Below are 16370 nucleotides of genomic sequence, written 5' to 3' on the forward strand. Positions count from 1 at the left end.
AGTCTGTTAAATATAACACATTATATGAAAACCGCCCAACAAAAGCTCTCTTTGTTGTCAAAAAAGGTCAAGGATGCACGGAGATGTTTTCGTGTTTGAATGATTTTCTCACGAATAATGAAATATCACTGTCGACTTCAGTGAAAAATGTTATACTTGATCTCATGGCCGAATCGATACTATTTTTCAAAAAATATTTCCCAAACTTGAATGAGGATGAAAGGAACATTTGTATAAGAGCACCATTTGTCAAGTCCTTAAAATATGATCATATTACGTGGACAGCCCAAGAAGAGTTGATCGATATCAGATCAGTTAATTTGCTTGAAGTGGAATTTAATGAAAAAAGTATTTCAGAATTTTGGTTAAGGCGACAGCGAGAATATCCTGCTATTGGAAAAGAAGCCCTGGTAACTCTTATTCCTTTCGCGATTACGTACCTATGCGAAACAGCATTTTCGTCATTACTTATGTACATATATTGAAAAATAAGCAAAGGTCATGCCTTTCCACGGAGACTATGGAAGATGCTTTGTGAGCATTTCTGACATTGAACCCGTTATCGATTTCGGAAACCCGATATCGAAAATACATGCCAACTCATCTATTGTTTCATGTGTGTATATGTAGTTTTTATTTAAAAAAAAATGTTTTTAAGCAAGTTCCTATAATTTTGTGCTGCATATAAATATGTATGTGTATTATAATTGTAATAATTACTGCCAAATAAACCTTTTAACTAGAAAAAAATATTTTTAGGAGCCGGGAATTAATTCTTTCAGATTTAGGGGGTCGTGACATGAAAGTAATTGGGAAGCACTGCAATACACAATACAATTAACTTCAAAAGGTTGCTGAGAAAAACATGAAAATTAAATTTATTAAGTAATTAGAACCCAAACTTCGTCACACAGGTATATATGTAAAAAAAATGATAATTTCTATTAAATGTTTCGGTCAGATCCATTGAGCGGCTTAGTAGATAATTTAATCCAAAAACAAAGAAGACACTTATAAGGGGAGGTACTACCCCCGGTCAGTTAAAAAAAATTACGTCGTATCGTTGAGCATTTTAGTAACCGGTACTTAGTTTCAATTCGATAGGACTAGCAGTGTTCAAAACATCTCCAAAATACTCATACACACACATACACATTTTTTCTACACCATGAAAACGTGACCAGCGATTGATTTTGAGTGATCAATTGAAAACCCGGTCAGTGAGTCGAAATCTCGAGCTCCAATTTTCGCATGAAATTCATTTATCGTTACTACATATGTATGGACATGTGTCAATATGTAGATATGCGCAGATATGCGCAGTAAGCGATTAGCTATACTTCAGAAAACAAGACACAAACAAGGCATACATTATGTAATGCGTCATGTATGTACGTTATAAATAGATAAGAATTATTGATTTCAAGAATTCGCGTCTACAGGTATAATTCATAAACCCATATATTTTCCCAAACATTTTTGCATTATAGCATATATTTATTCTTTATTATTATTAATCAATTAATCAGTTTTTTGGTTTATTCGAAATATAAGCCTTCATCCTTTTTATTACTAATTACAAATCTCTTCTTATTTCATGCAATGAAAGAGATAATATATTGTGAATATAGACATCTATTGAGTAATGGCTACAAGCTATTGGTAACAGTAATGGTATTGGCACAGACTAATTAATGAAACAACATTATTGTATTTAAAATATCTATTATACACATAATATAATTAAACTTCATGTTAAACATAAATATGTTACATATTAATTATAAAAAATACACATGTGTGTACATATTTATCACGAATGGAAGATAAACAAAGTGAAAAGGAGAGGAAAGGTACGAAGAATTTTAATATGCAGTATATGAATCAATTTGTTTTCAAATTACGAATAAATATACATATATTTAAGACTTCTTTTCTAAATTACAATTATTATTTCAGTATTTATCAGCAGCTAATAATAATTTCTATATAAAAATGCAAATACAGGAATTGAATTGAATCTATTATAATTGATTTTCATTTGTTGATAATTTTGTCAGTCACTTCTTTTTTTTTTGGAGACTTTTCTTCAGATTTGTTTGACTTAGATGTATTAGAAAAATTATTTATTGCCATTTCAAATTCTACAGGTTCGATTAATTTCTTCCTCCCGTGTGGGGGCGGTCCAATTAACCTTTCAACATCGTCGTAATTTAAAGTTTCCTTGGCGAGGAGAGTTTCTGCCAGCTAAAATCATAAAAGCATTTTTTTTTAATTTATAATAAAGGTAGGTACACAAGTATACATATAAATACACCCATTTATTTTAGCGACAAGTATGGCATTGCACGAAAATACTTCTACAAGTGCATATAAACATATTTCAACAATCAATAAATTCGATATGCAACGAATTTGAGAGAAACTAAGGATGGTTGCTATTTTATTTGATGTCATAACATTTAAGTTAGAAAAAATCGAAAACTTTAATGGGAGATGGTCAATCTGGATTTAATAACTATCTAGATCTCGCTATCAGTGTATATAAATCGAATTACTATTCGATTCCAGCCAGTATTTAAGCCTACAACCTTTCTAATAGTAAATAATAGCTTATCAGTGAGTTCCACTATAGCTCAATTAATATATAATACATACATATAAACAAGGTAATTTTAAAAACGCTTTCGAATATATGTACATGTATGATAAATCCTGAAATTTATTTAAACAAATACATTACTAGATATTTCTGTAAAGTAATATAAAATACAAATGTAGACTACAATTACATACATAGTCCTAGGTGGCTAAAATAAATCTTTACATAAAATCATCAAGCTGATATCAATTTAAAATAGTTAACGAGTAGAGATTCGATACTGGGTAAAACCGAATTTGGTAAATGGCCTATTTCATATAAACCAAAATGTTTATTTTCTCGAAATACAGTTTTAATATTTTAAATATTTTTTAATATTTTAAATACATTTATATGATAAATATAAAAATGAATGTTTGATTTTTTGTTTGCAATTAGGGCTATAGAGTCATATTCAGAGTCTCGAAGTCGTAGCATTTTAAGTGGAGTCGAAAAAAATCAACCGACTCCTTATCTTTTTTAATTAATAGTATTGTGTCAACTAGCCTTTAATTTTATTGAAGTAAATCCCATAATAAAATGAAATTTAATAATTCCTTTATAAAAATCATGAATTTAAAATTACATTATAGGTAAAATCGTTGAATTGCATGTATTTTGATGTGTTGTGTCCAAAACCAATTGTTTCCTCCGTATCATACTATGTTTTAATCACATTTTTTTTATTAAATTGATTTGTTTGTGTATGAAATTCATACACAAACAAATCAATTTATACCTATTTCATTACCAATAATTCAATGAATTGGGTTCCACATCAATTTTTGGTGATTTTTTAAATTCCTTTAATTTTTAATATTTTTATTACCAACAATTTTATATGTTGGCAAGAAAAGTCAATCTGACTAAAATCATTCAAGTCGCAGTCAAAGCATAAGGTAAAAGCCAGAGTCGGAGTCTTTAAATTTTGAAGCGACTCTACAGCCCTGTTTGCAATACAAATGAACAGTTTTTCTGCATTAGCTAATAATAGAACAAAAATTTAATATTTTTCCCATTTCTACAAATTTTCCCCCATTCGAGTTATTACACGTATTGATTATATGTCTCATCATAAAAATAATACTTCATCTACTTGAGAAACCAGTTATTATTCAATACATACGGCTTACCAATTTCAATTTGTTTTTATTTTCATTGAGAAGCTTCTCAGTGCGATAGTATGCCTTGGTGACGATATTTCTTGCCTCGTGATCCATTAAATTTTTCAAAGCTTTACTATATCTGGGTCTTGATTGGGACGACTCTTCAGGGAACGAAACCAATCCAATAACATTTGACATGCCGAATTGTCGAACCTGTAAAAACATTTTCAGTTGACAAAATCTATATATACCTCTTCAATAAGTTATGAGTAGAGACACGTATTTTGGGCATTTTGCTATTAATGCTTAATTGATGCTAAAATCCGGAATAGATGCTAATAGATGCTAAACAAACAAAAGTGAAATTTGCATAAAATTAATAAAATTAATAGACAATTTAGAAGGGTCTTCCTATCCCTTTGCCCATTTATTATGTGAAGAAATTGAGGGGATAAAACAGAGCTTACAGTTTACCAAAGACGGTTTTTCCTGTCGAAACCAAGCAACTGCTTTTGTCTACTACTGTAAACAAAAGAAGACAGTTGGAGCTGTGTATCCGAAAGCTGCTCAAAAAAGCGTCTTAAAACTAGACTCGCACTCAAGACTAAATGAGACAAATCTATTCCTCCAAACATTGAGTAAACTATTCAATCCATCTGTGGCAGGCACAAAATCTAATATTAATGCTAAAGAAACAGTTTAAGTTTTTTAGAAACCTGCCATTGTTTAATGTATTAACATAGGCTCAATGTTTGGAAGGATATCAGCACTTTTCTAGACAATTAATAGAGAATATAAAAAGTGAATCCACGCCGGATATATTGCTATTATGATGGCAACAAAAATTAAATATGAAGAGTTTGGTTGTGCCGCTCTAAAATCTATTTGGTGTCCTGTTAATAGTGTGGATGCTGAAAGGTATTTTAGTAAATACAATATAATTGTTACCGATCGTCGCACAAATCTCAAAAAAGAATCTGTAGAAATATGCTCCATGTTGAGTTTTATTAAATTTTAATTGGTATTATATTTTTATACTCATATTTTTTGTCTTTGTATTTTATATTCATATTTTTTTCATTGTAATTTTAATTCCAAAACATTTTTGATTTTTTCTATTATTTTTTAATTGTTGTGTTGTCTTTAAATTGTATATATGTATATAAATTTTATTAGAATTCATCGAAATTTTTTATTATTTAAATTTAAACTCTTCATAAAAATAGATGCTAAAATTGAACATTTTTAATACCCTAAAACGCTAAAATGCAAAATGAAAATGCTAAAATTGACAAAAATAGATGCCCAAAATACGTGTCTCTAGTTATGAGGCATAAAAAGTATTCAAAGAACCTGTGCATAGGACATATTGGTAACTTTTTGCAGATCGTTTTGTGCTCCTGTTGTGATACGGCCAAATGTTAAAGCTTCTGCTACTCGGCCTCCAAGTGCCATGCACATGCGATCATCCAACTGTAAAAATTTCATAAATGACATGACGGAATTAAGTCAAAGTAAGAAATAACATATGTATTTGTTCTAAGTATGGATATATACTTCTTCTTTCGAGTAAAGCTTTTGATCTGTTGGTGTGTATTGAGCGAAACCCAAAGCAAGATTTGTACGAGGAACAATGGTTACTTTTAATAGTGCATCCGTATATTCCATTAACCATCCAACTAGGGCGTGACCTGATTCGTGGTAGGCAACTATTTTCTTTTCTTCTTGGGACATTGCATGATTTCTTTTCTCCGTTCCACCTGAATTGATACAATCAAACTTTTAAAACATATGTACTATTATTATAAATACTAGTGTTGTATCCGATGACATATCATCGTATGAGTGTTGGCATATTAAGTTATTAAATAACAAAAAATTAAAATAAATTAATTCAATAAATTTTCAATAGATGGCGGTAAATTCTCTGCCAAGCGGAAACATTAATAGCGATTGGTATGTATATAAGTTTTCTTCTTTTGTTATTGTATTCGTATATTTTTATTTATTTATTTTATTTTATTTATTTTTTTATTTAATTTACACCAAGAAGGCCTAACAGGTAAACCCAATGCGCCTTCCTGGCCAAAGAAAATTATATAAACATATATGTACACCATTCATATATACACAAATACTTCCACGTATACACAAATACACATTCATACATACATAAATATAAAAATACACATATATACATATACATACATACACACCTACACATATATATATTCACATATACATATATATATATATATATATATATATATATATATATATATATATATATATATACATATACATATACATATACATATACATATACACATACACATACAATACATACATCCATATTCATATAAACATTATACATGCATATACACATAAACATATAAGTTTTGTTGGATGTGATTTAGCTGTGACGTACATATGTCGAATCGAAACGACTATTATAGTATGGCGAGCGTTATCTCAGACAGACACACAGAATAACGATAGTATATATATATATATGATGATATAATTGTCGCAAGTATTTTCTTCATTGGAAATTGTTAAACTCAGACTACATTTAAATCTTTTCTTTTTAGAAAAACAAACTATGATAGCAGACAGGATTTCCGGTATGATTCTCATAAATACAGTTTGGATACATTTTTGTTTTTTCTCAGTAATTGTTTTCAGACATGTACATATATATGTATGTAAGTTTTATTTTAATTTGGAAAACGTATATGTAAACAAACTTCATCTAAAAATACACATATTTTTACTAAGTGAAGTATTTCAAACTGCAAATTGATCATATCAAAATTTGGCAACCTGTACGGAAAAAAATGCTCAAATTCATCATACCTAATTTACTAAACAATCTTATGAGCAAACTTAGAAACGATATAAACAGGAAAAATATAAGATCAAAACTGAAAACACACTCCTTGAGGGTCTGAGCCATTAAAAGCGTCCAAATATTTCATTTATTATGTACTTTATTTATATAGTAGATATTTCAATGCAAATTTCCAATGTATAGACAAACCAAAAATAGCTTTTGTATACCGTCTTTTATGGATTTTGTTAAAAAATAAATAAATTTACAAAAAAAAGGATCTTATCCACTTATGTACATATATGAAATTGTTGCAAATGAATCTATTGATTTTATTTGGAAAAAGTTACGTCACTCATGGACTACTACCTAACTTTTGACTTACTAATGTGTCTATTGGTCATAAATATCAATATTAAATTAATTACACTTGTTCCCTTACCAACTAATCTTTCTACAGCGTATTCTAAATCATTTCCAACCACTATGGTGGCTTTGCTTCTCGCTGCGTGAAGAGCAGCTTCATTGCAAACATTAGCTATATCAGCTCCACTGAATCCTGAAATTATCCCAAATATAATGAGATATATTATGCAATGTTGCAATATTGTAATTATAAATATATCATATAATTTATATTCCAAAATTATTTACCGGGAGTAAGGTAAGATAATCTTTTAGAATAATATGAAGGAGGATGTTCCAAGACAATGCTTTTCAAGTGTCTTTCAAATATTTCTAAGCGTTCTTCTAAATTCGGAAGATCTATGAGAATGTGTCTGTCGAATCTACCGGGTCTCAATAGAGCCTATAAAATAAAAATAAAAAAGGATAAAAATTTGATTATGTGACTATTTATATTGGAAATATTGTAGTGACCTTATCGAGAACGTCGGCTCTATTCGTAGATGCTAACATCATAACACCTTCTCTAGTTGCCATTCCGTCCATTTCTACAAGAAGTTGATTGAGGGTTTGCTCTCCTTCACCACTGCTACCTCCGGCTGAACTGCTCGAGCTCGTTCCAGTTCTTTGCTTTCCGATTGCATCGATTTCGTCGATATAAATAATACATGGAGAACGCTTTCCAGCCTCTTTGAATAAGTCTCTGCAATAAAGAACGCAATTATTATTACATTGGGTGGAAACAGATCAGGGAAATATACTTCAATACATTAAAACGTCAGTTTTTGGCATTCTGCAAACAACTTTCAAGATGGTGTTTTCAGTCAGTTGGATGCTACCCAAAAATAAAGGGTTCCAAAATAAATTAAATCAAAACTACCTACCTAACTCTAGCAGCCCCAAGACCTCCAATCATTTCAATAAACTCTGAGCCGTTCATGGATAAAAATGGCACGTTTGCTTCGGTCGAGACTGCTTTAGCCAATAGAGTTTTACCACAACCGGGAGGTCCGAGGAGTAAAGCACCTTTGGGTACCTAATTATATTTATTTTCTGTTACATAATGATGTGTATGATCAGTTATACTGTTGGCATTCATAAGATGATGTATAACAGCGTTTATCAGACTTGCCAAGCTCATATAGTATATAATTGTTTCCTCTTAAAAAAGTCAAACCACACGATTTTTTCCTAACCATTGAACATATTGAGCAAAAAATTATTTATATACTTTATGTAGCATTTTTGAGTTGGTAAAGTTTTATTTAGAGTTTTTAAACTGAATATTTCATTATTTTATAATATTTTGACATTTTATTTGTTATAAAAGAGTAGAGTGATATTTGCTTTTATAACAAGTTTCTCAATTTAATGTTGTTATTTAATCGACTTCTGGTTTATTTCGACTAAAAAGTATTCTTCCAGACATTTAAATATATTTATTAAAACCATTCTCAATTATTTTGTTCAAATTTCTCAATATAAATAAGAAATCTTTGTCAAGATAAATATATTTCAAATTTGAACCATTTCTATGACCAATATTGGCAAGTCTGACAGATACTGATGAAATCATACCTTCGCACCGAGACTTTTGTAATATTCTGGTCTCTTTAAATAATCTACAAATTCCATTACTTCAATTTTGGCTTCCTTCAAACCAGCAACGTCTTCAAACTTAACGCCTTTTCCCGTCCCTGTCACTGGATCGATCAATGTGAATTTCGCACGTCCCATTTGAGACTGTATAGACAAAGGTAATGAGTATTTGATTAATTTAAAATATCATAACCGATCGGATAATTATATTATATTTTAAACAGACAATGTATACGTACAAACATGTCTAAGTTTATGGGAGGTTTCATGCTTTTATTTTTTGAAAATATGGACATGAGTAATCCGAATAGGAATAGCGTTAATAGAAGTTTTCCCACAACGTCATTGTTTCTTTCATAATTTACGGGAACTCCTGTGAAAAAAAAAGTTTTTTTTTTAATAAAATTACTATAAGGATTTGGTAGTATGATTAATTCTTTTTGGTCAATCTTAAAGATTTGAAAAAGAAATTATGAATGAAGGAATCAACTTTTAGTTTCTTAATATCAAATTCCTTATATGTTTTTTTCGAATACATACACCTCAAGAAAGATTTTATTTTTATTTCTTCAACATTCACCCACACCCATATCTTTATAGTAAATGTATGCTTCACCTGTATGGAATAACGCCTCGAATACTAACTTTTCAAAGCTCCAAGTAATACAAAATAAATCCCTAAAAATAATTTATAATACACCCATATATACTAACTTGAAAAAACTGCATGCCATATATAATATTCCGTTTGTTACAGACATTACTAACAAACTAACCAGTAGATTCTATGACAGAATCACTAATAACCATACTAACACACTTGTGAAGAGTCTCGGTGATTACAACAAAATGTCTATACCCTTTAGGTACATATAAACACAGATTACCTAAACACAATCTGCTTTAGGTCATTGACTTTAGTGAGTCTTTAATTAATATTATGTATAAGATGTATTATGAGCATTTTTATAAGGATTGTAAATAGGTTTTTGAGCTCTTTTTCCTATTATGCTGTAGATTAACATTAGAATAATATAATACTATGACTACTATACTACCAAATTAAATTAAATTGTAAAATAGAAAATGATGAGTAGATCAGTAGCTATTAAAATAGATATAAGATGTATTGTGAACATAATTTCGTAATAATAAAAAGCATTTAAAAATCAAAATAAAATATCTTTATAGAGAAGAATTGTCCTCCAGAAAATACATAATTCACTTTATCATTTATCAGTTAAATCCAACATATGTTTTCTATTCAATATGATGTTTGTTTTAATTTTGTGAAAAATCTGTTTGGTATTTAATTACAAAAAAGCCACATTTTTTACTTACCAGAGTGGAGACTGATCAATCTTTACTAAGTTAGATCCATTGAATTCGAATATGACAACAATTTTTGTTGACTTGCTTTCATTTACTGTTCAAATTAGTCCATTTTGATAAAACAAAAAATATAATGACACAAAAAACCAATCCTTATAAAAGTGAAAAATTAACAAAATTAGCTCATATTACAGAAAAAAAAACATATTTTTGACTTTTAAAATTCGCTACATAATTAATTATACGTATTTTAATACTTACCTTTGGCACGGCAATTCTAGATTTTGAATTACAGACTGTAAAAATTGCCCGTTTCTTTAAACGCGTATATCTCTTAAACGAGAGAAAGCCAACAAAAATCATTGTCACATTCGAAATTAGTGGATCAAACTTAGTAAAGATTGATAAGTTTCCGCTCCAGTTTTTTTTTGTTGCTACTTTGCAAAAAATTACAATGTTTTTTGATATAATATTGTTCCAATTATCTATATCTTCCATTGTCTAACAAATAATATTTTTTATACATATTTTATGAATAAATTTAATTCCAATTTATTCGAATGCAATGCAATGAATACAAATATGATTAAAAGAAAAAATATGGTTCACTATGAGTTTTTGGTTGATGTTTTTACAGTAATCTTAGCGAATTCTTTAGAAAAATCACTGTTTTAACCAAGCCGACACAATGAAGTCACATTGAATTCAAAATTCATTTGCACAATATACAATATATTCTCGATTATTCGGGTGCCGATTATACGGTTTGCGGATTATCCGTGCTTGAAAAATAATTCCCTTTAAATGTCTTTTACTATGTATTGCGTTAATTCTTTCAGTCGCTTTTGATCAGCGAAGAAGTAAGAAGTGCGTGTATTCAGAGCAGATTTTTTCGTAACATACGTATGTTTAATTATTTTCAATTGCTGATGAATTCTGCATCGAATTTCGAAAATATTGGCAAAGAGAAAATTTGCAACCCGATCGAATTTATAATGCAAATGAAACGGGCCTGTACTGAAAGTGCTTGCCGACAAAAATGCTGGGTTCAATGAGAGCAAAGTCCTAGACATAAATCGTCCAAAGAAAGGATAACTGTCATGTGTTGCGGAAAGGCATCAGGAACTCATGAAATTAAACTTTTGATGATTAGGAAAGCAAAGCTCGATCTTTTAAGGGAGCTGAAATGAAAAATCTTCCCATCGATTATTATAGTCAGGAATGGGCATAAATGGACAGGAAAATTTTTGAAGATTGGTTCAAAAAGAAATGGGTTCCAGAGGTGCAAGATTCTTTAAAAAATAAGGGATTGCCACATAAAGCAGTATTGTTATTAGGTAATGCCCCTTCTCATCCGAACGAAAGCATATTGGACACAAACGATGGACTTATGGTAAAAAAATGTTTGCCCCTAATGTGACATCTTTGATTCAGCCCATGGATCAAGGTGTTATATCATCAATGAAACGTCTTTATCGTCAAAGTCTTCTGAAAACTCTTGTTGAGGAATATGACAATATAACGGAATAACACAATCCTTGTCAAAAGTAAATCCAGTAACACTTGTACGATCATGGAAAAAGTTTTTTCCTGCCATGGAAACGTATTTAGTGGATTCTGAAGGGAATGAAGCAAATGATGTATCTGAAATATATGGCTTATTGGAAAATTTAAAATGTTTTGAAAACGTGGATAGGGAAAACATCGAGGAGTGGCTCAATCATAATTTAAATGATCCAGATTTTAAACGAATGGATGATGCAGATATCGTTTATTTTGTTTCTCAAGAGGAAAAAAATGAGATTGACACTACAAGTGGAGATGATACCGGTGGTTATATTAGTCATAAAACGGTGCAACACTAGTACTAATTACTAACAGCCACTTATCTGCTTAACTATGAGCGTTTTTCTTAATAAATAATGAGTATTAAAATTATGAATCAAAAATTTGTGTTGTAAATATGATATTATATTCGAAACCAAGTCAAAATTTGATGTTCCGGATTATCCGTATTTTTTAATTATCCGTGCCCTTCCTTTTCAGCATTAGCCCGGATAATCGAGAGTGTACTGTATTAGGAATATAAAGGTTAGCATATTCAACAAGAATTACAATAACAGTACCTTCTTTGACACCCAAATATCTCTCGGCTTCTCTCAATTTATCTTCAAATCTTGTCATATCAACAATATTCATATGATAAACACGTTGATCGATCTGAAATAATCAAATTAACATTACATTAATGACGAAAAAATCACATAATATAAACAATTCATACACTATACCTTTTTTCCCTTAATAACTGCACCTTCATGTAGAATAATTGTAACGACTTCTAAATCTGGTCTGATAATCAATTCTTCAACTTCGCCTTTGGCTAGCATTTGATACAGAAATTCATTCCATGATACATATTTCATCACCTAAAAGAAACATTTACAATAAAATATTTTTAATATTATAATTGATTAACCAAACAACACGCAAAATGCAATCAATAAATAATAAACGCGATATGTAAATTATATTATTGAATAAAAATATTTTTGGTAAACATACATATACAATCGCTGCAAGCTGAAAAATACATGGTAATAAAATAGATATCACGTATTTAAATTCGCATATCGCCACATATTCAATATATACACATATTATGTACGTTTAATATAAATAAAGATTTTTTTTACAGTACCTCTTGTTGATTGTTACTGAGCAATGCTAACGATAGCGTAGTTATTATCAAGTACGCCATAAATACCCAAAAGAGAGCTTTCACTAATACAGACGGTATTTTGTTATCGTCATCGTCTTTTTTCTTTTTATCTCCATCTTCTTTATCGTTGGGTCCCTATATTATATATATAAATACATTTTATTGTAATTCAAGTGAATCTACATATAAATATGAAGTCATTTGTAGAATTGAAAGACAAAAATATTTGAAGCATTCCAAAGTCATCATTTCTAATGTTAAAAACTTATGTAGTGATGACTTAAGTCATTAATTCAGTTAGAAAAATAACAGTTTATTTTGCTTTTTGCAAGGATATATACGAATTTGTTAACATTTTTGATTATATTAACTCATTATGGACCGATCAAATTTTCTTCGCAAAGTATCGGTAAAAATAATAGGTTTTGTAAATTAAACATAACTCCTAAACCTTTTAATAAATTAAATCAAAAATTGGAATACAGCTTCCTTACAGTTGTCTGCGACCGTATAAATTATCAGATCAGTATTTCTTAAACTGTAGTGATTGCTGTATTAAATTGTGTATAAACTTTATATACACTTCAATATACTTCTACGTAATAAACGTATCTACATATCTTATAGATTGTTGTGTTATTTGGATGAAAGATTCGATTTGAAAAGTATGTATGCTTTACGAGAAAAAAAAGTCAATTTTGATATCTGAAGATTTGAATATTATCTATAAATTCTTCAGAAAAAAAAGTTAAGCTTTAAACTATAGAAATATACATATTTTTAAGTCTATTAATTGATATTTTGGATAATTATATATGCTGGTATGATATCTATGAATGAACGTTTTAAACCTAATCTTTTAAATGATACTTTTTGTTGTATAAAGTTTGGAGGATTAAAAAACACACGTCGTGTTGACGGTCTTTGAATGAAATTTGATTAAAAACACTGCATATGTGTTTACGGCCCATAGTGAGTAAAGTAATAATTACATTATTTAATTCTTGATAGTGTTAATTTGAAATGATGATACTCAGAAGCATGTATTGATTAGATTTTTTAACTAATATCGAGCATATACCTTTTTAGGATCTCCTGGTGGACCGAACGGAGGTGGTTCATAATTGTTGGTGGACGACGTATGAAAGAGATTGCTTTTTATTGAATGATTATTGAGAATGGCCAAGTTGTGTATGTTTGAGCGTTTCATCATAGCAGTGAGTGCTTTCAATTCTGAATGTAGCATCTTGTGCAACTGGAAAAATTCATTAAGTACAGATTAACGTTTATAATATTAAAATTAAATTACTACAAATTCATCGAAATTTCTGTATTAAATTGGGATAGTTCAATGAAAAAAAAATTGCTGACACCATATTTTTAATTATGGCGCAATTTTGATGATGGCCCAGTTTTTTTCTGGGAATCATACGAAACTAAGAAATATACATAAATTGGGAAATATGACCAAAATAAAATAGTGATTCTGAAAATGAAGTCGCACAATACTAATATGAAACATACTTATTCATTTATATATGATTCAGGCTTACCAAGTAACACACTGATGTACAAATTGACATGTTTATTTGCAACACTTGCACAAATTATGTTCTTTTATAAAGCACAGATTCTCTGTTGCTCAATTACATCCGAAAGAGATGTTTGTTTTGAATTTTTAGATGGTTAAGAATTTAATGCATATATTTGATTTATTGGGAAGGGAAATATTGTTATGTTATTCACCTTACGATTCAACGGTAAAGCTAGTATGCCGTTGGTTTGTATGTGTCTGTTGATCGAATAGACATGTTTGTGCGATTGTTGAGTCAACTGGTAGCATCGTAGCGCCGCGTTGTGCAATAGTTTATAAGGTTGGGTCCTGCAATGGCCAGCTAACAGCCGGCCATAGCAGTACATGTTGATGAGTTGAGGTTATGTCTGGTACGTTATGCAATGACAGCTGCAAGGGGACGAAACTGAGGGGGACCAGGGCGTAGTCCTATGAGTAGTCACGTCACCCCTTGATATGCGAAATTCACGTAAGTAAATGCGAGCCGGCACGCGACTCAAAAGTGTCAATCATTTGACGTTTGGCAAGCGGATGATAACTGTCAGTGTTGCCACGGGGAAAAATATCAGAGTCGTAAAAAATTGAGTAAAGTAACCATCTGTATCGATCGTTTTATTTTCATTGGCTACGTTTACACTACCGATATCTACACCCGACACACCCGATATTTAGGAATTTTTCCATATCCAGTTCCCATATTGTAACCTGTGGTTGCTATTTAGGAACTGGTTATGGAAAAATTCCTAAATATCGGGTGTATCGGGTGTAGATATCGGTAGTGCAAACGTGGCCATTACATAGAATTTTCGGCTTACAGTCTAATTATAATAATATTACATCAAAAATTAAAACAAAACCGTACAAAGTAAGAGGGGTAAATGCTTGTTGTTGGACAGTATATGTACAAGTATTTGCGCAAATGAAAGTATCAGATTTGCTTTTTTGTACAGATTCATGTATGTAATCGTTTTCTTGTTAATTCATACATATTTCGGACTACTTTTGCAATACTGCTAATCGACTGCAAGTTCCCTGTTCAATTTATTAGTATTCTTACTATATTGATATTCAATTATATAAGTATTGTTACAATGTGAGAAATAAAGTCGGGTTATTAACGATTTTAAAGACTTAGTTATATCGAGGGGTTTTCATTTTTAAACATTAAAATCCAACAACCAATACATTTATATTGTTCAATAATTGCCCCGAGTATTTTCTTTATTTATTTATCGGTATACGCATGGGTTCGTTGATTATTCCGCACAAAGTGATCTCGCATACGTCACTAAAATCTCGATCACGGAACATCTGGCACTCGGAAACTCCATCCATCGAGAGCGATACATGCGAACTATCATACTAACGAGAATTCAAGTGCCAGATAATTCGTATTCGCTATTTTCATGGCAACGATTGTTGCAATGTGCGAAATAATCCGTTTATATGTACATAATGACTAACATTATTTCATTTAACGCCTCATAACACTTTATCAGGTCGCTGTAGCGAGCCCGAATCAGTTCTTAGCGAATGTTAAATGCCCGAAAAAGGCGTGGTCAGGGGTGGAGTCAATGGGATATCATGGGTGGAGTCAACGAATCCCCTTGCATTGCGAAGGCTGTCATTGTGTTAACTTTCGTTTTTCTGCGGTCGGAATTGGTCGTTTGTTTATTGCTTCCCTTCGTAGAATTAGCGGAACGGAAAATACAACTGCAGGAGATTCGTTGACTCCACCTATGATACCCCGTTCACTCCGCCCCTGACCACGCCTTTTTCGGGCATTTAACATTCGCTATAACTGATTCGGGCTCGCCAGGTAGACCCCACTTTTTCGTATTTGCCATCCACCTATTTCTTAGTATTTGTTTTCAATTAGTTTTTTATAATAATACTAGTGGTTTTACCCGGCTTCGATCGTTGTTTATTAACTGTTTAAACATAGTTAGTTTTATAGTAAACATTCATTTGTTTTTTATTAAATTTATTTGAACCGAAAAAAAAAATTTAATGACAGCCAATCAGAAATGAATAATTTTTTTTATATAAAAGTAAACCGTAACTGAAATAAAAAAAATATTCCTGATCCGAAACTGAAATATGAATCGGGACCTGGAACTGAAAAAGTGATCGGGATCCGGAACTGAAGAAGGCATCCGGCT

General features: G+C 30.6%; 1 protein-coding gene across 1 annotated transcript; it reads right to left on the reverse strand.

Annotated features, from left to right (window-relative positions):
- Window positions 1–1716: 1716 nt before the first annotated feature.
- Spg7 (SPG7 matrix AAA peptidase subunit, paraplegin) lies at window positions 1717–14783 on the reverse strand. The gene is made up of 15 exons (XM_077445361.1): window positions 14382–14783; window positions 13717–13890; window positions 12615–12770; window positions 12205–12342; window positions 12040–12133; window positions 8821–8954; window positions 8561–8725; window positions 7867–8018; window positions 7457–7685; window positions 7232–7385; window positions 7020–7136; window positions 5305–5507; window positions 5101–5220; window positions 3775–3960; window positions 1717–2247 (listed from the first exon to the last, which is right to left on the reverse strand). The coding sequence occupies exons 1-15, from the start codon at window positions 14553–14555 to the stop codon at window positions 2038–2040; spliced, it is 2406 nt and encodes an 801-aa protein (XP_077301487.1). The 5' UTR covers window positions 14556–14783; the 3' UTR covers window positions 1717–2037.
- Window positions 14784–16370: the final 1587 nt, after the last annotated feature.

The sequence above is a fragment of the Arctopsyche grandis genome, chromosome 2 (genome assembly GCF_051622035.1).
Source record: "Arctopsyche grandis isolate Sample6627 chromosome 2, ASM5162203v2, whole genome shotgun sequence".
NCBI classification, from domain to species: domain Eukaryota; kingdom Metazoa; phylum Arthropoda; class Insecta; order Trichoptera; family Hydropsychidae; genus Arctopsyche; species Arctopsyche grandis.